This window comes from Ambystoma mexicanum, chromosome 6p (genome assembly GCF_040938575.1).
Source record: "Ambystoma mexicanum isolate Mex_15411 chromosome 6p, UKY_AmexF1_1, whole genome shotgun sequence".
Classification (NCBI taxonomy): Eukaryota; Metazoa; Chordata; class Amphibia; order Caudata; family Ambystomatidae; genus Ambystoma; species Ambystoma mexicanum.
Window position 1 is genome coordinate 84,732,834 of NC_090935.1, and position 25,170 is coordinate 84,758,003.

Below are 25,170 nucleotides of genomic sequence, written 5' to 3' on the forward strand. Positions count from 1 at the left end.
GTAGAATATCACCATAATATTTGTATTATTACTCAAACATACTGTAAAGTTAATGTAAGCTATTTCTGTGCCTAAAAATAGAGATTGTGTACCATTTTGTCCAAAAATCTCCTTGTCTTAAACAGTGATTTACAGCCAGAATGGCCCACACATTCCTATTTTTGGACACACAAATTACCCAACTGAACCGCTACAATTTTCATATTATAGAACAAACAACTGTTTTAATTATATACATTAGATTTACTATTTGTACTTTTCCACACCACTAGCTTACTTTTTTTTTGTCATCTGAACCCCAGTTTAGTAACATAAATTCAAGAATACCTATCACTACTAGTTGTAGTTTCCAATGCACAATCACACACCTTTACATACATCTTTATCATCTCACTCAAACACACAGCACACATACATTGTAGTACACCCCAACCGATACCATCTTTATTTTTTTTTCAACAGACTACAAAGAATGTCCATAGAAAGCAACGCGGAAGTAGAGCAAATGAAAATAAAGGTGTCCAACATAAGCATCCATCTGTAGCAGAATTTGTAAAAAAAAGTTGAAACAAAACAGCTAATAGAGTCATTTAGTGAAACACAAGAAGTTTCAAGTACAAAAACTTTGCCTCCTCTATCAAAATGTAAAACAAACCAAAAAACAATTAAAAGAAAATCAGCTATCACTACAGATGAAACTGCTTCTTTAAATTTTGATACAATGCAAAGTAAGCATACCAAGAAAAGTATATTAGCCAAAATGTACCGTCACAAAGTCCTTCAAAATCTTATAAAAACAGGAGAGAAATCAGGTTCAATGCTTAAAACCTATCGTAGGAAATTAATCTTGGAAGCGTTGATGGACAGTGCAATTCTTCTCAAAAGAAAGTTATTTATTTTAGTGTTAAACAAAATGAAACCACTAACAAAACTAATAACTAAATTACAAAAAAGACTTCTCAATGAGCGAAATGTCAACAGAAAGAACTTCTTAAGTATCTGCGGAGGTGAATGGAATCACACTACGAGCACAGAACCATATTTTAATGAAGAAGCGTACAAACAAAAGCAAACAAATACAATGGCCATACTTAGCAGTGGTCGAGGTTATGAAAAAGTGAATAATACCATAATGGAACAAGAAGAACTCCTTACAAAAATATGCCCTGAAAACGTAGAATCACCCCTCCATTCAACTGAATCAGATTGTCTAGTGTACAAATGGCCATGCACGTCAATGTGTAACATTCCCAAACAATGTTTCAAATCTTTACACCAATTCCTCAATAAATATGTAAAAAGCAAAGACAAAATCAAAATTAAATTACTGCAAAATATGGATACCTGTCCAGTGCGCAAGTACACAGGACTACAAGGACATTCATTGGCCTGCATTACAGGACCTACTTGTAAAACCACTTTCCATGATATCAAAAGGATATCAACACATCATTCAACTATAAGAAATCTAGTCTATAAACAGTACTATGCTAAAAGTCCTGCTTTAGCACTAGCAAATTTAAATAACATCCTTCTACATGGTACAGCAAAAAACCTACTTGAAGAAATTGACTATATCCAGAAAAAATATTTTGGAAGTGAAAGCCATTTACAGAATGAAATACCTTTAAACCAATTAAGCAACAATTCTACACATGGCAACCTTTTGCTAAACACATACAAAAAAGAAATACTAACATTTTGAAGTACATCAGCTGAAGTACCAAACCATGTATGTGTATGTTGCCGCAGAACTTTTTATAAAAGTAACACAAAAACTGTAGACCTATCATACAAAATAGAAGACAATGAAGATTCTAAATGGTTTGAATTAGCTCTCTACCTTGTAGCAGAAAACAAATACGAAATAACTGACCCCTTAATACTTTGCAGTTACTGCACTACAAAACTTGACAACAACCAAACTCCTTCACGTGCTATCACAAATAATTTGGAATTATACCCAGTACCAAAACCCCTACAACAACTTAATTTATATGAGAGCATCATAATTCAAACAGTACACCCATTTCAAGCAATAATACGCCTTCAACCAAAAACAGCAAAATTACCTCCCTCTGAATTTGTAAAAGGCATTCGTGGAAAAGTAGTTTATTTACCATTAGATGTAAAAGAAAATGTGCATACTCTAGGAGTGCAACGTCCAATGCAGCAATCTTTAATTATCTTAGTAAATGGAGTACCTACAAAAGACAAAAAAATGGCAACAGCTGGTAGATTTACATAAAGTTAGACAAGCCTTCCAATATCTTAAAGAGAATAATGAATATTACAAAGAAATTAATATTGAAGAAAACTTGAAAGATACAACTGAAATAATTCAAGAAACACAAGAAGCTGGTCAATTTGAGCTACTAGATCCTGCTACAATATCAAATACTTTAGACCATTATACAATTCATCCTTTGCACTCTAATGACACCATAGAAGCTGTACTGGAAACGTACCAAATGCGTCAAACAAAAGGATCACCAATCAGCATATGGGAAAAAAGTAGAGAAGCACGTGCTTTTCCAATACTCTTTCCTACTGGCAAAGGAGGAAGGTCTGATTATAGACCTATTCAAATATCAGCTTCAGAATGCCGCTCATTACGGATGTATTCTAAAGATCCCAGATTTAGACAAAATGTGGAATACATATTCCACCTACTCTTTGAAAGTGAACTAGCAACTTTGTGTTACGGAGTTGCACACATGTTAAAATCAGGATCACACTTTCAAAATATGACAGCTACACAATTATTAGAAAAAGTGCAACAAAAGGATGAGGTTTTACAATCAAATATTACAAATCTATTAGCAAATATGCGTGGTACTAAAGAGTACTGGTTTCGACGTCATGGAGATGTACGTTGTATGATCAGAAACCTTGGCCCACCCACTTGGTTTGTTAGATTAAGTTGTGCAGAATATGCATGGGAAGATTTACATGATTTCCTACGCATATCAAATAAAAACAAAACAAACATAGATATACTAACACCTGGAGAACTTTGTTCTTTGTATCCTGTTAAGGTTTCAAGATATTTTCACCATCGCTTCATTGTTATGCTACATTTTATTTGTAATAAAACTGTTCCTCCCCTTGGAGAAGTGCAACACTTCTTTTGGAGAAAAGAATACCAAGCCAGACGAGCACCACATATCCACATGCTTTTATGGATTAAAGATGCTCCTAAATTTGGTCAAGACAGTGATGCCACTGTTTTACAGTTTATTGAAAAATATGTCACTTGTGAAATTCCATCAGAATCCACAAATAGTGATCTTCATGCACACATTTTACAATTTCAAAGACACAAATGTGGAAAATATTGTCGTCGCAAATACAAAAACAAAGGGAAATACTACACCAAATGCCCATTTGGTTTCCGTAGACCAGTTAAATACAAATACAGGTCAAGTGAACAACCTCATGTCTTCAGTTAGACATAGTGTTAAAGGTAAGTCACCTAAAAATACATATTACATAAAAATAAAAGAAGAAGAAAAATATATCAATGATTATAATGCAATCATTGCCCACTTATGGAATGCAAACATAGATGTGCAGTACATTGCAGAACATTCTACTGCAGTTGCACAATATGTCACAGCATACATAACTAAAGCAGAAAAGACAGAGCCCCAAGACCTCTGGAATAACCTGTCATCAGATAAAACAGTGTCTCAGAAATTATACAGCTTGGGCATAAAAATGCTCACCCATAGAGAATGTGGATCATATGAAGCAGCTGATCGTTTAACTGGTACTGCATTGTATGGTAAATCTGAAAATAATAGTAGGGCTAAGTCTTGGTCTAGCTAAATCTAGAAAAAGAGTTCTAAAATCATATGAAGATATAGAAACAATAGCCAAACGTGATCCCAACAGCCAAGACATTTTAAAAAACAATTTATTGGACACATACTACCCAAACAGAAGTAATACTTTGGAAAATATGTGGCTATACCGCATAGCCCAAAACTACACATACAAAAATAATATGAAACCTGATGAAAAAAAGGTAAATTTAATTGATCATATCAAATTGTCATTAAAGACTCCTCTACATAAAGAAGTATACTACATGTCCCAGCTACAACTCTTCAAAACATGGAGAAAAGAAGAACAAATACTAGATAACTATGACTCATATGAGGATGCTTTCAAAGCAAATGAAAGCACTATAACTGATGTAAACTTTACACAATACAAAACAATGATGCACAATGAACAGCAATACGAAGAAGAACTCCAAGCCCAACTAGATAAGGACACTCCTGACAGTAGTCAACCTTCTGTAACAGGAAGCCAAGAACCACTGGGAGAACCACTAATAATAAATGAGGCAGAATTAGCTATGATAGAAGTAGAAAACACCATGTGTCAGTATGAAGAAAAAGAAAACTTAACTATACTACAATCAAAACTAAACAATGAGCAACATAGCATTTTTCAAGAAGTAACAAAACAAATTGCACATGGTGTAAAACATGAAAATAAAGAATGTTCCTGCCATAATTATAAACCTATACTACTGTACGCCAGTGGTGAAGCTGGTTCTGGCAAAACATTCCTAATCAAAATCATTAGTAAGTTCCTTCAACAATTGACAAACAACAAACTGTCAGCTGTTGTCACTGCCCCCACAGGTTTAGCTGCCTACAACATAGGTGGTGTTATATTACACCAATTACTACTATTACCAGTAGAACACCAGAACAAATTAGAATCTTTCTGCAGAAGCTGCAATGGAACTACGCAGAGTATTGAAACAAATGAAAATGCTACTAATAGATGAAGTGAGCATGGTCTCCAACCTGATGTTAGCTTAGATTCACCTCAGATTACAAGAAGTACTCAAAACAGACTATGAAAAGCTCTTTGCAGGAAAACACATTATTGTTTTTGGAGATCTGCTTCAATTAACACCAGTAAAAGGTGAGCCTATTTTTAAAACATTAGGACACAAACTCTGCCGTAAAACTGTTGGCAGCATTGGAAATGTCAACCTTTGGCAACATTTCCAATACAGAGAATTAACAGAAAACATGCAGCAATCTGCAGATCTCACTTATGCCAACATTTTAAAAAGTATCAGAGTTGGTATACTTTCTAAAGAAGCAGAAGCAATATTGAAAACCCGGCACATTAATGCACTTTATGGTGATACTGCATGTGCTACAGATGTTATGGAACAATTAGCCCCCAAAAATGTCAATTGTATGGCCTTAATGCCAACTCTTGCAAGCTGTTTCAAATTCAATGAAATCATGCTAAGTAAAGAAATGCAACCAATCATGGAAATTAGCGCCACAGACAAACTAGATGTACATGGTATGACACCACCCATATGTGACCAACAAGACTAAATAGTTTAGAAAAATCAATCTCAAACACAGCAGGCTTAGAAACGATATTAAAATTATCCTTAAATTGCAGAGTAATGCTTAAACGTAACCTTGACGTGGACCAAGGACTAGTTAATGGAGCACTGGGTTTAGTTGTTGGCTTTCAAACATACCCACGCAACAACAAAGTTAAGTTTGTCAATATACTCTTTGACAAACTTTCAGAAGTAAAAAGGATAGGACCATCAACAGCTAGATTCCTTCTCTTCAAAGAAATGTATGTATGCAGAGAACAATTTTCTCTAACTCTTGCATACGCAGTCACGATTCATAAATCACAAGGTCTTACCCTAGACAAAGCAATGATAGATATTGGTAACACAGTCTTTAAAGAAGGCATGAGATACGTAGCACTATCACGCTTACGTACACTTGACGATCTATTTCTAATCAACTTTAATGCAAGTAAAATAAACGCTGATATTCCTTGCATTTTAGAATACAATAGACTTTGCTCACTATACACCCCCCTCCTAAACACATATTCTGTTCCACAAAAAGTAAAACGTTATAAAAGAAAGATAAATCAAACAGAAATGCAAAAGGATGTCACTGCAAATCCTCCAAAGAGAGTAAAAGAAACTAATACTTCAAGTGCCACAAGCAAAAAAGAATCAATTAGTGAAAGTAAGCCAGGTACTTCTTTAAACTCCAAAAAAAGCAGTTAGATACAGAACTACCTAAACCATTTAAATTCTCAAATATAGTTGGTGCAAGTTGCTACGTAAATGTAGCAATGAATATTCTATTTCAATTACCACTAATTGTTGACAACATTTACTTACACAGTACAGACCCATTGTGTATGCAAATGTTAGTACTTCACAGCAACAAACAATCCTGATAACACATATAGGGGGTAATTCATAGAATTTAGCGCACAAGTGGCGCACACGGCTGGCGCACAGTGTGCGCCTGCGAATCCCTGCACCAGCCGCGTGCGCTAAAATCCATTTCCGCGCACAGCGTATTCATGGATTTCAGCTACCAAAACCAGCCGTGGCGCACAGTGGCGCAGCGACCCTGCAGCAGCGCCAGTTACGCCCCCAAGAACGCCTCTCGCGCAGGGAAAAGCCATCAAAATCCCCAATCCAGCGCAAAGGGCTGTGCTAACCCTGTACCAGCATGGCAAGCGGGCTACGTGTATCACTGGGGTGTGCGGGAAGTGCCTCACATCATTTCAGCTGGGTACGTGTATTTCAGGGGTGCGCTGGAAGTTCCACACACGAATGTCCTGGCTATGTGTATTTTGGGGTGCGCGGGAAGTTTCACACGCAATATCAGCAGGGTACGTGTATTCCAGGGGTGTGCTGGAAGTCCCACATGCGAATGTCCTGGCTATGTGTATCTTGGGGTGCGCGGGAAGTTTCACACGCGATATCAGCAGGGTATGTGTATTCCAGGGGTGCGCAGGAAGTTCCACACGCAAATGTCCTGGGTACGTGTATTTCGGGGTGTGCGGGAAGGTTCACACGCGACATCAGCAGGGTACGTTTATATCAGGGGTGCACGGGAAGTTCCACACACGAATGTCCTGGGTGCATGTATTTTGGGGTGCGCGGGAAGGTTCACACGCGACATCAGCAGGGTACGTGTATATCAGGGATGCGCGGGAAGTTCCACACGAGAATGTCCTGGGTACGTGTATCTTGGGGTGCGCGGGAAGTTTCACATGCAACATCAGCAGGGTACGTGTATTTCAGGGGTTCCGTGGAGTACTACACGTGAATTGGCCGTGTGGGTCCTCCCAGGTGTTCGCTCCACAACCTCCATGGCCCCTGCAGGCAGCCCACACCACAGGGGACTAGCCTGCCCCCCCACTCGTCCCCCTGCACCCCCACCCCCAGCACTGTGGGGCACCCTCCACCAGGCCCCAACTCATGTTCCCCAGCCAACATGTCATCACAATCCAGATCCCTGGTCCCTATGGGCAGCCTCCAAATGCAAAACACCCACCCGAGTATTGCATCCACCCACTCAGAAATGGCAATAACATGATATAACAGCAATTGCAAGTTTGGAAACGAACACATGTCCCTCACATACACCCAATGGGTTTCAGTGAATCTCTAAACCCATATCATGATATGCATGAAACCAATGAGATGATACTACACATTGGAGTTTGATCAAAAAATATGTATTAAAGGAAACATGAATAGAATCAAAAATAAAGAAACAGAAATGGGAATGCATGTCCGTGAAAAAATGCAAAACCGAAAATCATAATCCAAAGGAATGGTGTCCACAGTCCACAAAAGAAAATCCAATGGGAAATTATAAGTGAAAGCCATTGCTCCATGGGTAAATTGTAAAATTAAAAGAAAATCCAACAGTGAACTATGTACAGATGAACAAGCCAGGGTCCATGATCCCAACAAAAGAAATGAAACCTATCTAACAACACTACCTAATAAAAAAAAAACGATATACAAAAATGTGGCCCATTGTCCAAAAGGTCCAAAAAAAATGCAAAAACAAAGGAAACCTAACACTAACTACATAACTATTTACAAGGGCAGCAGGCTAGTTCAACGGCCCACTGGATGTTGTCATGGGCCAGGGCATCATCAAACTCCTGTTCAATGGCTTGGAGGCGGGCATGTTCCCTGGCCCCAAGGTCTTGCAGGGATAAAGCAGTGTCCAGCTCCAACTCCCTGCGAAGACCCTCGAGGCACTCAGCCCGCCTCAGCGCCCTCCGCATGGAGTTCTCCGCCCTGACCATTGTGAGCCGTTCCCCCTCTGCCCGCTGCTGCTCCGCACCTATCTGCTGGCCCAACCGCTCCCACACAGAAGCCACTCCCATTCCAGGGTTCTCCTGCCCTCCGGCCGATGCCTTCACCCCAGATGTTGATGGCCCCAAGCCATGATGCCTCCCACGTCGAGCCTGCCGCTGCCTCCGACGCAACTGCCTGTGCCAGCACGACGGCATCCAGGCTGATGGAATCCATCAACGCCGTCATGCACGTGCCCTGCCCGATGATGCCGTCACATCCTCCATCTGCTGGGGTCTGTAACGCTCACCTGATTCTCGCAGAGGCGCCGGTCTTGACTGGGCGACTACTGTATCTTCAAAGGTGATGTGTAGCACCCGGTTGGCTCTTTGGGCTGGACCTCTGTGCACTGTATGCCTGACGTGTAGAGTAAGATGTCTGCAGATAGAAAATATGGGGTTAATAAACTGGGGTTATTGGGGTGTCCCTATCTCTTTCCTCTTCTCCTCTCCTGTAGACCCCCAAAGGTTAACGCTCTCACCTTAGGTAAGTGAATGCCGAGCTCTCCATCTGCCTCGAGGCAGGGTGCTGTAACCAGTTTCTTCACTGGATAGGTAGCGCAGGCCTCTTGACTTCAGAGGACTGCTGTCCGTCGTTTACTGCACGAACGGTAAGTTTCGAGTCATTCAAATGTCTTTAAAGTCTTTAGTAATGATGTCTCTTGTTTTGCAGGGTTCCGGCGATGGCGGATGACGGGCTGAAGTGAGTTGAAGATGGAGCCCGTGTGATGAATAGAAGCGCCTGGAAGCACGTAAGTAAGCGCTTGTTGCCTGCTTCACTATGCGCTCTAACTGTCTTTTTATTTTGCAGGTACGAGTTCGGAGCGGCTGCAGGGTGCCGGAATACCCACTGGATTAGATGTGGAAAGGAGTAATGGCACGTGAGTATTAAAGTTCCCCAATGTCTTTAAACGCACCCTGTTTTGTCTTTCAGATGCGGGATGCAGCGCCGAAGGCCTCCGGAGCGTGGGAAGAGTTGGTAAACTTTTGTCTTTCAGATGCCGGAATGCTAACCTGTTCTTTCTTGTCTTTATAGGTGTTGCTGAAGACTGGATTCAGGATGGTAAGCCTTTGCCTTTCAGATGCCGGAATGCTGACCTGTTCTTTCTTGTCTTTATAGGTGTTGCTGAAGACTGGATTCAGGATGGTAAGCCTTTTTCCTTAGGCCCAGGACCGGATGCAGAAGACACGATGAGCGTTCTGCTGCAGAGGTTGCAGAATAACGCAAAGCAAGATTCATCCACCGGGTGTGGTTTAAATAGCCTCCTGTAGTGCTTAGGTGTCTCCTTCCACAGCCACGCCTAAGTAAGAAAAGAGTTCCTGGTAAGAAAAGAGTTCCTGCCTTCCAGAAGAGTTCCAGTGTTCTGAATCTAGGGAGTGGCTCCAGCCCCACCCAACAGGAAAAGTAGTTCCAAACAGAAGAGGATCAGAGGCTCAACTGGCAGGCAAGTAAGCAGCATGGTCTGCTGAAGGTAAGTCCACCCAAGCATCATGAGCCCGGCGCTTCCAGCGCTGGGACTGGGCATATTTATGAGCCTGGTGCCACTGGCGCCAGGACTGGGTCCAAAAGGTCCCAATTGGGACTGGTTGGCACTCGGAACCTGGGTTAGGGATCTGCTTCCAAGGGAGTTGGGAAAACCCTGACCTTTTGGAAGCAGAGATCATGACAGTACCCCCCCTCAAGGCCCCTCCCAAACCGGGCTTCTCCGGGGGTTTTGGCTTGTCAGGAAATGTTCGGTGAAATCTTTTGATTAGGCGAGGAGCGTGGACATATTCAGCAGGTTCCCAGGATCTCTCTTGGGGGCCGTAGCCTTTCCAGTCAATTAGGTAGAATAGTTTAGATTTAGAGATCTTGGAGTCCAGAATGCTTTTGACTTCAAACTCGAGTTCTCCATCGACTAGGATAGGTTTTGGAGATTTGGTTAGTCGGGTTTGAGATTGCACGGGTTTTAATAGAGAGACGTGGAAGACCGGATGTATCTTCATGTGCGGGGGCAAGTCCAACTTGACCGCTACTGGGTTTATTATGGTAGTGATGGAATAGGGACCAAGGTATCTTGGGTTGAATGTGCGTGGCCCTTTTAGAGATAGATATTTGGTGGATAACCAGACTTGATCCCCTACTTGATAGTGAGGGGCTTCCTTCCGATGTTGATCTGCTCCTTTCTTGTATTGTTCTTTAGCCCTTTGAAGGTGAGAAACAGCTTCCTTAAAGGCTTGGGTGATTGTAGAATGCAGGTAGTCTACTGCTGGTGTTTCAAGATCTTGGAGGGGATCCAACTCCGAGGTTCGAGGGTGACTGCCGTACAAAAGAAAAAACGGGGTTTTCCCAGTTCCCGAATGGACAGAGTTATTGTAGGCATACTCGGCTATCCAAAGGATATCTTTCCAAGTTTTTTCAGTTTGTTGCAGCATGCAGCGTAAATACTGTTCCAGAGTTTGATTGGTCCTCTCGGTTTGTCCGTCGGTCTGAGGGTGGTGACTGGTCGATAGTCTCACATCAATTTGAGCCGACCGACAGCAACTTCGCCACAAATGAGAAATAAATTGACTACCTCGATCCGAAATTAGAACCGAAGGAAAACCGTGCAGTCGGATGATGTTTTCGAGAAATTCTCGGGCCAGAGTTGCTGCTGTTGGCAAGCCTTTGAGCGGAATGAAATGCGCCATCTTGGAGAATAAGTCCACGATTACTAGAATCGTATATTATCCGGAGCATGGAGGTAGATCGGTGATGAAGTCCATAGAAAGCGTATGCCAAGGGCGAGGTGGGATGTCAATAGGGCGTAAGAGGCCTGCTGGTCTTTCCTTTTGACTCTTGTTTTGGGCGCATACTCCACAGGACATTATAAAGTCTCTGATATCTTTTTTCCAAGACGGCCACCAGAAGTAGCGCTTGATCTTTTCTGAGGTCTTGGCTATACCGGGATGACCTTCCATTAAAGAGTCGTGATAACAAGAGATTACTTTTTTTCTGTAAATCTGTGCTGGGTAGGTATAATCGTTCTTGGAAATACAATAAGTTGTCCTTTACTGCAAAGTCCTTTCCCTGCAGATGCCAATTCTGTATGTCTGCTGGAGTTACAAGTTGCCTGGCTTTATCCTTAACTTCCTCTATGGATTCTGTGGCGATTACACCCAGAATTCTTTGTTCGGGAATGATTGGTACAGGTTTAGGGTTGACCAAGTGTTCTTCCACTCCCATCCGAGAAAGGGCATCGGCTTTACCGTTCTTTGTACCAGGTCGATAGGTAATTATGAAGTCAAACTCGGCAAAGAATAATGCCCAACGGAGTTGTCTAGAGGATTGGGCTTTTGCGGTCTTCAAATATTGCAGGTTTCGGTGATCCGTAATCACAGTAACGGTGTGTCGGGCCCCCAGCAGATAATGCCGCCAAGCCTTAAAGGCAGACTTGATAGCCAGAAGTTCCTTGTCAGTAATCGTGTAATTGATTTCAGGAGGCGAGAATTTGCGGGACCAAAATGCCACGGGATGCAACTGATTGGTTACCGGGTCCTTTTGTGATAGAACTGCCCCCATGGCAAGGCTTGAAGCATCAGTTTCCACGATGTAGGGGAGTTCGGGGCGAGGGTGTTTTAAGATTGGTGCAGAGATAAATTTAGTCTTCAAATCCTGGAAAGCTTGTTCCGCCTCGGTAGACCATTCAAAACGTTTGTTTTTCTTTAACAAGGCAGTGATGGGCTGGACTATTCGAGAGAATTCGGGGATAAACCTGCGGTAAAAGTTAGCGAAGCCTAACATGCTTTGCACACCTTTTACGGAGGATGGTGATGGCCATTTGAGAACTGCATCGACCTTCTTTGAATCCATACGCACTCCGCCAGGTGATAATATGAATCCCAAGAATTCAACTTCAGTCACGTTGAAAACACATTTTTCCAATTTAGCGAAAAGTTTGTGTTGACGCAATCTTTCGAGGACCATTTTCACGTGTTTCCGATGTTCAGATTCCGATGAAGAATAAACGAGGATGTCGTCAATGTAAACAACAACACATACATCGATGAGCTCTCTGAGGACATCGTTCATAAAATATTGAAAGGCGGCCGGGGCATTGCAAAGTCCGAAGGGCATGACCTGATATTCAAATAGCCCATACTTGGTGCGGAAAGCCGTCTTCCATTCATCGCCCTCTTTTACTCGTACCAAGTGGTAAGCTCCTCTAAGATCCAGCTTTGTATATATGCATGCTTTTCTGACTTGGTCCAGGAGTTCAGGGATCAAAGGTAACGGATATCTATTCTTAACGGTGATCTGGTTCAGGGAGCAATAATCGATACAAGTTCTAAGGTCTCCTTCCTTTTTTGGAACGAAGAACAAAGCTGAAGAAGCAGGGAACTTGGAAGGACGAATAAACCCATTTGCCAGGTATTGATCCAGGTATTGTCGAAGGTGAAGGTTCTCAGGCTCGGTGAGGGCATAAATTCTACTACAAGGAGGAGTAGATCCAGGTATCAGGTCTATCTGGCAGTCATAAGACCTATGAGGAGGTAGAGAGTTAGCCTGATCCTTCCGGAAAACATCTTGGTATTCTAGGTATTCGGGAAGTAACTGGGGAGTCTCTGAAGAAATTGCGGCCAGTGCAACACCAGGTGGAGGGTGACAAGTAGAGACACATTCTGGAAACTGGACCGTTCTTGCTCGCCAATTGATCAGAGGATTGTGTTTCTCTAACCAAGGTATTCCTAGAATAATCTGAAACTGAGGGGCCTTGATCACATCGAACACGATCTTCTCATGGTGTCCATCTTGACTTACTAGCGTCACCTCTTGAGTGGTATGCGTTACTGGCCCGGAGGCTATCTCCGTACCATCCACCGTAGTAATGACGTCCTTTACAGCCTTGGGACAAAGAGTTAGATTCATCCTCAAAACCATTTCATGATCCACATAATTGCTGATGGCACCGCTGTCGACGTAAGCTTCAATTGCATGTAATCGATCCGGATTATCAGGGCTAATGAGGACCATAGGTATCACGAAATGCGAGGTCACGGAACTGGTTTTCACGCTCGGCAAGAGGACCTCTATTCTTGTCGGGCGAGGTCGTTTCCCTGCTCAGAGTTTGTAACTTTGGTAACTGCAGCTCCTACTGCCTTCTTGGCAGGTTTCACCGGACAGTCTCGAAGAAAGTGCCCTGAGTTTCCGCAATATAGGCATAATTGCAACTGTTTCCTCCTTTCCCGCTCCCTTTGTGTTAGAGGACCTTTCAGACCCCCTATTTGCATGGGTTCCCCGGAGTCTACTCCTTTGGAAGGAGTTGGCAGTTTGGAAAATACTCGAGCATCAAACTTGGAACGATCGGCCTTCCTGTTCTGCAGCCTGTGATCTATTTGAACGACCAAGTCTATATAATCCGAACAGTCTTGTGGGGGATTCACTACTTGGGCTAAAACGTCTTTGAGCTCTCCACGTAGACCTCTATAAAACAGCGTAATCCTTTTGTCTTCAGGCCATTGAGTTTCCACTATTAGTCTATTGAAAGATGCAATATAAGCCAAAAGGTCTTGATTACCCTGTCGCAACGAAAGAAGCTCATTGTCCAAGGCCTGCCCCTGTGAATGTCTTGCGAACAGTTTTTCCATACTAAGCTGAAAGGCTTGAAAATCACGGAGAACCGGATCATCTTGATTAACTAGAGGGATCGACCAGTCTGCCGCATTGCCACTAAGGTACGAAAGTACAAAAGCTACTTTTGCTTGATCAGTTGGAAAGGCTGCTGGCCGGCATAAGAAGTGCAACCGGCACTGATTGATAAATACTGCAAACCTCTTTGGGTCACCAGAAAATCGTTCGGGCGGAGCCAGAGGTACATTCCCAGGTAGGTTGATCTGCACTGGATTCATAGAGGATGTTGAAGGAAGATTTGCCCCTGATGCGGGTAACGGGGTCTGTCCGGCTTGTGACTGTAGCACTTGTCTAGCAAGATTGTCTGTTCTCTCCTTGGAAATAATTAGTTCCCTTCTTAGAGCATTCGTTTCCTGACGAGCTGCATGCACCTCTGCCCTTAGTTCCCCAAGTAACCGGGCTAGGGGGTCAGTATCCGAGGTTTCCATAGCGCCTGGGCGAGAGTTTTGCGGTAGGCTTTGCGTTCTGCAACGCTCACCTGATTCTCGCAGAGGCGCCGGTCTTGACTGGGCGACTACTGTATCTTCAAAGGTGATGTGTAGCACACGGTTGGCTCTTTGGGCTGGACCTCTGTGCACTGTATGCCTGACGTGTAGAGTAAGATGTCTGCAGATAGAAAATATGGGGTTAATAAACTGGGGTTATTGGGGTGTCCCTATCTCTTTCCTCTTCTCCTCTCCTGTAGACCCCCAAAGGTTAACGCTCTCACCTTAGGTAAGTGAATGCCGAGCTCTCCATCTGCCTCGAGGCAGGGTGCTGTAACCAGTTTCTTCACTGGATAGGTAGCGCAGGCCTCTTGACTTCAGAGGACTGCTGTCCGTCGTTTACTGCACGAACGGTAAGTTTCGAGTCATTCAAATGTCTTTAAAGTCTTTAGTAATGATGTCTCTTGTTTTGCAGGGTTCCGGCGATGGCGGATGACGGGCTGAAGTGAGTTGAAGATGGAGCCCGTGTGATGAATAGGAGCGCCTGGAAGCACGTAAGTAAGCGCTTGTTGCCTGCTTCACTATGCGCTCTAACTGTCTTTTTATTTTGCAGGTACGAGTTCGGAGCGGCTGCAGGGTGCCGGAATACCCACTGGATTAGATGTGGAAAGGAGTAATGGCACGTGAGTATTAAAGTTCCCCAATGTCTTTAAACGCACCCTGTTTTGTCTTTCAGATGCGGGATGCAGCGCCGAAGGCCTCCGGAGCGTGGGAAGAGTTGGTAAACTTTTGTCTTTCAGATGCCGGAATGCTAACCTGTTCTTTCTTGTCTTTATAGGTGTTGCTGAAGACTGGATTCAGGATGGTAAGCCTTTGCCTTTCAGATGCCGGAATGCTAACCTGTTCTTTCTTGTCTTTATAGGTGTTGCTGAAGACTGGATTCAGGATGGTAAGCCTTTTTCCTTAGGCCCAGGACCGGATGCAGAAGACACGATGAGCGTTCTGCTGCAGAGGTTGCAGAATAACGCAAAGCAAGATTCATCCACCGGGTGTGGTTTAAATAGCCTCCTGTAGTGCTTAGGTGTCTCCTTCCACAGCCACGCCTAAGTAAGAAAAGAGTTCCTGGTAAGAAAAGAGTTCCTGCCTTCCAGAAGAGTTCCAGTGTTCTGAATCTAGGGAGTGGCTCCAGCCCCACCCAACAGGAAAAGTAGTTCCAAACAGAAGAGGATCAGAGGCTCAACTGGCAGGCAAGTAAGCAGCATGGTCTGCTGAAGGTAAGTCCACCCAAGCATCATGAGCCCGGCGCTTCCAGCGCTGGGACTGGGCATATTTATGAGCCTGGTGCCACTGGCACCAGGACTGGGTCCAAAAGGTCCCAATTGGGACTGGTTGGCACTCGGAACCTGGGTTATGGATCTGCTTCCAAGGGAGTTGGTAAAACCCTGACCTTTTGGAAGCAGAGATCATGACAGGGTCCAGTTGCTGGTGTGTCCACCCCTGCTGGACCTCCGACTCCCGACTGTGGCAGGGATGGGATCCCCACCAAGCTGGCTGCATTGGTCGGGGCAGGTCCACAGGGGGCCCTGGTGGCATCTGGGCCGGAAGACGGCATGGAGAACGACTGGACTGGTGCATAGTCTCCACAGAGGAGGAGCGGGTCGCCAGATTGGCCGACACATGTAGGAAACCCCCGACCATGGCCGATCCCAACTGGGCCACGTCGGCACGGTGCTCTCCGTGATGACGTGCATGCTCCTCCCGGGAAGCACGCACCTCATCACGAATTGCACCTGTGCGCAACGCAACACCAATCAGGACCTTCTCCATACGGCCAGGTGTCCCCTCGTCCGCAGGTGGAGGGGAGTCAGATGACATGGACATCCCCCCTACCTGCAGACGGGCCTGGGATGGGGCATCCCTGCTGGTGCATGGTGGTGCAGTCACAGTGTCAGGGACAGTGACATGCAAAGGCCCCTCCACGCCGACCTGTGCTGCCTCCTGCCCCTGCCCCTGGACTGCAACACTTGCACCAGCAGGGATGCCCCCACCTGGCCCCATGTGCGCCTCAGTAGCGGCCTCCTCCTCCTCTGTGGAAACCACCAACCTGGATGGCTCCACCCCATCTTCCGCTGTTGCAAGCCCCTGTGGGGGCTCACCCACCCCTTCCGCTGCAGCTGTGGGGGCATCCCCGCCGCTTTGCTCCACAGCGCTGTCTCCGCCCTCTTCTTCACGTGGCGCTGTGTAGAGGGAGACATAGAACACAAGCATCAGTGTACTGTACAATGGTCCCCTAGACAGGAAGAAATAGCAGATGAGTGGCACTGTCAAAGATCACTTCCATCATGTCCCTCCACAACACATGGGTCAGTGCAGGTAAAACACATGCGGTAACAGGCATGGCGCATGCTATGGACATTAGCATACATGTCCAAGGGATTCTTGAAACATACAATGTTGTTTTGGAACTCACATGCATCATGGGCCATGCCTATCACATGCACACACTTCACCCTAGTTTCATACATCTGGCCTCGTACACCACAGACACAGTGGATACAAGGATGACTAGGCTGCATCAGTGAACCTGAACATTGCGACAGACATGTGTCATGCATCCCTGGCATTCACAAGTCACAGACACGCAGGTCAGACACACATACATGGGCAGCATACATGTACATGGCATCAGCACCCATCCCTCAGCCCCACCCATGTCCAGGAACAGAGACTGGCATGCTTTCATGTGGCCATTCCGCATAGGGTAACCCATGTTGCATTTGAACACATGCACCAACCGTGTGGTTCACACATTACTGGTCTCACATGCATGACGTCCCTGCACACACACATGCATACATGGCCTATGTCACACATACAGGAAAGTATCAGACAACCAGCACACTGCGACATGCCCTGTCTCACACAGCAATGCTTGGCCACTTACCGCTCAACTCCAGGCGGATCTGCCTCTCAAGGATCTGGGCATGGAGCGCTGGGCCTACACGTTCCAGGACCCTCATCTGGATGGTACTCATGCGGCCCTGGCCCCGCTCCATGAGGCGCCGGGCCTTCAAGAGGGTCCTGGACCTGCAGTCATCCCAGCGCTTCTTGACATGTTGGTAGTCGCAAACTGCCACCCCCTCCGCATTGATGGCAGTCACGATGTCCGTCCAGATCCGAGTCCGTCCTTCCTTGTTGGCGCACTTACTTCCGAAGAGGGCATCATACTGCCCCAGGACTTGCTCCACCAGGACACCAACTTCGGTGGCAGTGAAGCTGGTGCCCCTCAGCCTCTCTGGCCGGGGGTTGCCAGTGGTGCCAGATGTTGCAGTGGCCGACATGGCAACCCCAGAGGCAGGAGTGGGTGGGCAACTGGGTCCTGGGGCTGGGCTGTGGAGCGATGGTATCCCAGTCGGGAGTCTTCTGTTCCAGCAGGGGTGGACACAGCAAATGGACCCCTGCAGATGGCTGATGTGCAGGCACCAAATGGCAGGGCGCGGTGGCAGCAGGCAGGCAGGCAGCAGCAGATGGCTTGTGGGAGGCTGCTCGGGGCTCTGGAGGGCAGTAATTCGGCCTTTTGGGCAGGAGCGTGGTCTTCCGTGTGCTTACGCGTGGCCAGCTTGATACGGAGTGATTTGGCACGTGAAAATCTTGCACGTCTTATTGTAAATCGAGGAAAGGCCCTTAGCGCGTCAGCACGCATACGCAATTTCATTGGACCAAAGGCCCTTAGTGCGTAAGCGTGTCTGTGACGTTTCGCGCACGGGCATTTCCCTGGCAGGGCTTGTAGATCCCACGTGCCTTTACATTGCTCTGTACATGCTTTTCGTGGGGTGTGGTGCATGGTTTTCCAGCCGTTGTGGTTCACACTATATTACTTCACAGCGGGTGTTGGCTACGCATTCTTCTACACGCAAGGCAGACGGTGAGTGGTAGCCCGCTCCCCTGAAAAACTTCACGTGAACCCCCAAAATACACGTAGCCCGCTCCCCCAGGCCTGATCGCGTGAAAAACTTCACGCGAAACCCCGTAATACACGTAGCCCGCTCCCCCAGGCCCGATCACGTGAAAAACTTCACGCGAACCCTCGAAATACACGTAGCCCGCTTCCCCAGGCCCGATCGTGTGAAAAACTTCACGCAAACCCCTGTAATCCCGTAATACACGTAGCCTGCTCCCCCAGGCCCGATCGCGCGTGACCCCAGGCACAATAGCAGTATGGGACATTCATCATTGCTGTATATTGGCGCTTTTGTGTTGTGCAGGGACGCTACCGCCTGCCTTCGTGTGGCGGACGTGTTTAGGCCTGTGCGTGTCTTTGGCCGTGCGCGGCTTTGCCCTATTCGATTCCATGAATATGTGTGGTTCGCGTGCGTGTGGGCGTTCCGTCTGCTTCCCAGCAGTACATCCCAGTTACGCCCCGTTGTTCCCCATTCCGCGCGTTACGCCCCGTGTTCCGCCCCCTTTCTGGTGTGTGCGCCGAGGTTGTGCGCTTTCACTGTGCGTGTCGTGCACACCGTTCGGGATGTTTCAGTGACGTGTGCGCCACGCACGGGTTTGGCGCACATCCTGAGGAAAACACGCACAGGGACTTCCATGATTCGCACGTGTGCGCGTGCGCCTGTTTTTTCGCGCTTGCGCCTGCTTGCGCCTGCTTGCGCATAGATTTTCGGCGCACGTTTGTTCCATGAATCGGCCCCATAGTGTTTATGGAATAAGACAAAAAATGGACTACTGTGCTGGAATGGTGAAATTCACTATAAACTCACAAGAATTTCTAATGTACTTACTACAAGTACTGGAAAACAAAAACATACCTATAAATGAAATCTTCTAGATTTCATACATGTGGAAACATACATGCACTCTCTGCAACAATGTGACACACGAAGAAATCCCCAATGAACGCTTCATATATATATCAATACCAAATTGTGAATCCATTCCATTTCAGCGACTTGTACAAAATGCAAACCATGGTAGATTATGTTCTACCTGCAATTCAAATAATCGCTCCACGTTAGTAATACAAACACATAGTAAATAGATAATACTAATGCTTCTACTTTACAATGCAGATGGTACCAAAAACAACTGCAAGCTGACTGGATTCACACATGGTCAAATATCACTTGGTAAGAAAACCTTCACAACAATAGGTACAATCTACCACACAGGAACAACAACCAATTCAGGGCACTACACTGCATATATAAAAAAGAAATGTGGATGGTTGGAATGTAATGATAGTACCATTACTCTAAAGCAGAGATTACCAGCAAATCTTACAAACGCTTATTTGATGTTCTTAAAACCAAAATTTGATAACTAAACTGTATTTAAACCCTAAGTAAACTTGTGTTAAAAAATATAAACTGTTAGAATACTCCAAAAGCTATCTAACTGCTCAAAGATTCTACAACAACTAATCAGGTAAATGAATACCACTAAATTAGACCAAAAAATACACAGTTAGAATACGCCAATTGGTATCTAACTGCTCCAAAATTTTATAATATCCAAACAAATAAATAATATGTTACTGCTCCAAAAAAATGCAACAAGCCAAAGTATAAAGCATTAGCCAGAAACAACAAGTGAACACTGAAAACAAACAAAGAAATAAACTGTAGCATAACAGAAAAAGGTTTTTTTTTAATCCAACATGGATTTGTTTTTCTCCAACAGACCCAATGATTTTAGCAACAAACACAGAAACTGAGCAAATTGCACAGTACTCTGATTTGCAATCTACTACATTACAAAATACTAATACTAACATGCTATTTTCTTTTATTACAGAAATTAACAAGAAATACATGTACTCCAGTTACTAGACAAAACAGTAAGTATACAATAATAAGGAGAACCATCGCAGAATATCACATCCATAGTATCTAATACCTTTGTTCCTTATACATTTGTTTTTCACCCAAAGTTATAAGCAAATATGAATGTGATATGCTGCGGTGGTTGTGGCCAGGGCATAGAGTCTTGGGTGCATGGCCAAGTGGCCATGCACCCAAGACTCTATGCCCTGGCCACAACCACCGCAGCATATTACATCCATAGAGTCAAACTATGGTCTATGGAACTTTTTAATGTCCGCGGACATTATGAGTGTTCTTAGAACACTTTCAACTTGCCAGCAAACAATACGGACAGCGTTTTCAGGACACCCCTAAGAACATTTCAGAACAACGCGATAATTCTTAGAACACTTTCAACTTGACAACGAACAATATGGACAGTGTCCTCAGAACACCCCCATTTCGTTTATTTGCGAACATTTCAGGACACAGCGAGTGTTCTAAGAACACATTCAATTTGCCATCGTACAATACGAACAGCATCTTCAGGACACCCCCTACAAACATTTCAGAACAAGGCGAGAGTTTTTAGAACACATTCATCTTGACAGAGAACAATACGGACAGCGACCTCAGGACACCCCCTACGAACATTCCCCAGACACGGCGAGTGTTCTTAGAAACGTCTTCAGAACACCTCCATTTTGTTTATTTGCGAACATTTCAGGACACCACGAGTGTTCCTAGAACACATTCAACGTGACAGAGAACAATACGGACAGTGTCCTCAGGACACCCCCATTTTGTTTATTTGCGAACATTTCAGGACATCACAAGTGTTCTTAGAAGCGTCTTCAGAACACCACCATCTTGTTTATTTGCGAACATTTCAGGACACCGCGAGTGTTCTTAGAACACATTCAACTTGACAGAGAACAATACGGACAGTGTCCTCAGGACACCCACATTTTGTTTATTTGCAAACATTTCAGGACACCGCAAGTGTTCTTAGAAGCGTCTTCAGAACACCACCATCTTGTTTATTTGCAAACATTTCAGGACACCGCGAGTGTTCTTAGAACACATTCAACTTGACAGAGAACAATACGGACAGCGTCCTCAGGACACCCCCATTTTGTTTATATGCGAACATTTCAGGACACCGCGAGTGTTCTTAGAACACATTCAACTTGTCAGCCACAATCCCCCATTCATATTTGCGAACATTTCAGGACACAGCGAGTGTTCGACAACGTCTTCAGAACACCACCATTTTGTATATTTGCGAACATTTCCAGACACTGCGCGTGTTCTTAGAACACATTCAACTTGACAGAGAACAATACGGACAGCGTCCTCAGGACACCCCCTACGAACATTCCCCGGACACCGCAAGTGTTCTTAGAAACGTCTTCAGAACACCACCATCTTGTTTATTTGCGAACATTTCAGGACACCGCGAGTGTTCTTAGAACACATTCAATGTGACAGAGAACAATACGGGCAGCGTCCTCAGAACACCCCCATTTTGTTTATTTGCAAACATTTCAGGACACCGCAAGTGTTCTTAGAAGCGTCTTCAGAACACCACCATCTTGTGTATTTGCGAACATTTCAGGACACTGCGAGTGTTCTTAGAACACATTCAACTTGACAGAGAACAATACGGACAGCGTCCTCAGGACACCCCTATTTTGTTTATTTGCGAACATTTCAGGACACCACAAGTGTTCTTAGAAGCGTCTTCAGAACACCACCTTCTTGTTTATTTGTGAACATTTCAGGACAGTGCGAGTGTTTTTAGAACACATTCAACTTGACAGAGAACAATACGGACAGCATCCTCAGGACACCCTAATTTTTTTTATTTGCGAACATTTCAGGACACCGCAAGTGTACTTAGAACACATTCAACTTGCCAGCCACAACCCCCCATTCATATTTGCGAACATTTCAGGACACTGCGAGTGTTCGACAACGTCTTCAGAACACCCCCATTTTGTTTATTTGCAAACATTTCAGGACACCGCAAGTGTTCTTAGAACAGTTTCAGCTTGCTTGCGAACAACACGGACACATATTGAGTTCTCAGAACACCCCCCATTCAGTTTATTTAGAACATTTCAGAACACCCATGATGTCCGCAGACAAATCGAACACAAAAAGAATGTCTAACACATAAAAAAACACAACTTTCATCCTATCTCATACACTCCCACCCTCCCCAAACACTCCTACACACCAACACACTGTACTAAATACAAATTTTGAACAAAGTTTCACTGCGCTGGCCGCGGACATCCGTGAATCCAAGATGGCAGGCGCTACCGAAAAGCTGACGCGCTTCACGCTCCACACCGTCCAATCAGCAAACACATCGCATGTCCGCAGACATCACGCAAGTCAATGGACCAATCAGGACACTGTCCACGGACCAAACAGGGAAGTGTGTCCGCGAAGCGGACACAGATATCACTAATTTGTTTTTACCTACTTTTTGGTCATTTTTTAAAAAACTACTGGACGGATTTTCACCAAATTTGCAAAATCACACTTTCGGGACCAAGCCGCTGCTCCTGGTCCAAATTTGGTGAAAATCTGTCCAGCGGTTTGGGCTGTAGACACGAGCAAAACATTTTTCCCATTCAGTCTATGGGGAAAAAAAAGTTTTGGGACCCCCCCTATAACTTTGCCCCCCCTGGACGAATCCTCACCAAACTTTGCATAAAAGTCACCCAGATACGTTTTTTGCAAAGTTTGGTGAGGATTCGTCCAGGGAGAGCGAAGTTATAAGCCGCCTAAAAAGTGCTCTTCCTAAGGAAACACCAACTTAACCATAACTACATGGCCACTACCGTGGCCATGTAATATATATATATATATATATGTATATATATATATATATATATATATATATATATATATATATATATATATATATATATATATATATATATATATATTTATCTTTTTATGTATGCCTTTTGTAATGTATTCCATTATGTACAACTATTGTTCTCTGATTATAATGATCTATTTTTGTATGTGTTAGCTAAATGAATTCAAATAGAGACAATAGAAAATATATTTGCATTCAGATTGCCAATAAGCTGCTCAATGATTTGCTTGTTGTTATAATTGTATACATTATATAGTTATTTCTTAACAATAGGAAAAGGTCTTTGTATATCGTTTGATTGACCCCAGTCCCTTTTAATACTAGGGGGTCCCTTTTTTCTGTATAGAGCCATTTTCAGTGGAATCATTTATTATTGATCAGAGTTGTTTGGCAACAGAATTATGATTAGGAAAACCTTAAAACGATTTAGTCGTCAGCAATCTCTTTTGGGGAGCCAGATTGCTTGCTGTTGTTTACCACAGCATTACACTTAGTGGGATCAAGCATTTTAAAGTAATGTAGTATTGTAGATGCCTGTGTTTCTTTAGTGGTCAGAAGAAGGACCATCAACTTTAGGAAGTGCTTGACTTTATTTGTGCTGTTTGTAAGACACTAATTGAGCCCATTTAGGGCTCTGACATCTACAATGATTATTGTGTGTAAGAGGGGTAAAACAGGGCATCGGTTTGCGTTGGACGCAGCCCCATCAGCAATATAGGTCCCCGCTGTTGAGGGCACTGCATGTCTCTTAAATGTCAGATTCTTTGTGATTAACTTACATAGAATTAAATCCTCCCAACTAGTTAATATGTAACCCCACCTGCTTGTAAATAACCTTTCATTACAATACCTGTAATCTGCACTCATTATGCAGTGAAGAGCGGTTTTGATTCTTTGACATGTTTACATCAATTGGCAGTCCCTTCTCCAGCTGTGATCCAAATGTTATGCAAAACATTCTGAAATGTGTTTCTGAGACTTAGAATCACAACAAGGTTTGTCTAGTTGGGAGGTTTCCTGAATCTATAAATCTTGTATATCTATATATATATCTTTGTATATATCTATGTAATGTGGTATAATACATTCTGTAAACACCACATGTCTTTTGGACCAAACTGGAATCCTCCAAAATCTGAAAGATCACTCTTGCTTTACTGATCTGTTCTATAGTAGAAGATTGACACCTTCTTGGTCCTGTAGCTTGAGATCTGCCAGTCAATTAATAAAGGGGAAGATTGTCAATAATATGCTGGCTTTCAGGGCTAAGGGAGACATCATTGTCAAAGGTAGCAGAAAATTGAATGTGTAATGGAATATGTTACCAGATAAACACTTACGCTAAATTAAGTTAGAATTAATTACATATTTCACCCAAATGACCTAGTGGATGGTGGATCATTAGCTTGAATTCACTTTTTGCTTTTTATCAGCTGAACAGGTACCTCCGGAATCTACACTCCAAGACACCTGCTGGAGATGAGTTATCTTTTGATGACAAAGGGGATGTGCCGGCTCAGTATGAAATTATGAACTCGGTTTACTTTCCTAATGGATCCATAACAAACATTAAAGTTGGACGTTATGACTCTGGGGCTCCACCAGGCCATCAACTCTACATCAAAGACAGCTCCATCATATGGCACTCTAATGAGGGCATCATGAACAAGGTGAGAATGAACTGTTGCTTCTTGTGTACCAGCATGTTATCTCCTATATGCTTTTTTTATGTATTGCATATAATACAGGCCCTTACCTTATGTAACATTGATTATCACAACGTTGAGGACAATGTTCTATTGTTCAGCCTATCAGTTTATGGCATGGCAGTCCAACCTGGCACACACACCTTCCTATACAGCTGGATGCAGATTGTGTCATGTCAAATGCATATGTAAAACATTTCAACACTGATCCACCGTAAAGGAAAATGTAAATATTCCATATGATTGCCTTTTCTGTTGCAGTGATTGTATGCAGAGGATGATAAAGGCACACAAATGGTGAACGTCTGATATTTCCACTGTGACAACTTTATTAACACTCATTTTGATGTGTTGCTGACTTGTGTATTAGTTCAAAACATGTTTTTAAGCAATAGGAATACAGAATTTGGTAATAGCATTATTGACTGTGTTTGTCGTCTAAGTCCCTTTGTTCTATACATAAGGAAATGCATGCACAAGGAAATACATC

General features: G+C 44.0%; 1 protein-coding gene across 1 annotated transcript in view; it reads left to right on the forward strand.

Annotated features, from left to right (window-relative positions):
- Positions 1-25,170, forward strand: part of LOC138510688 (vomeronasal type-2 receptor 116-like) — a 138,777-nt gene that overhangs the window by 53,069 nt on the left and 60,538 nt on the right. Inside the window, exon 2 of the mRNA XM_069626463.1 lies at positions 24,408-24,644. Within this exon, the coding sequence (XP_069482564.1) occupies positions 24,408-24,644 (237 nt within the window). The remainder of the gene's footprint in view (positions 1-24,407; positions 24,645-25,170) is intronic.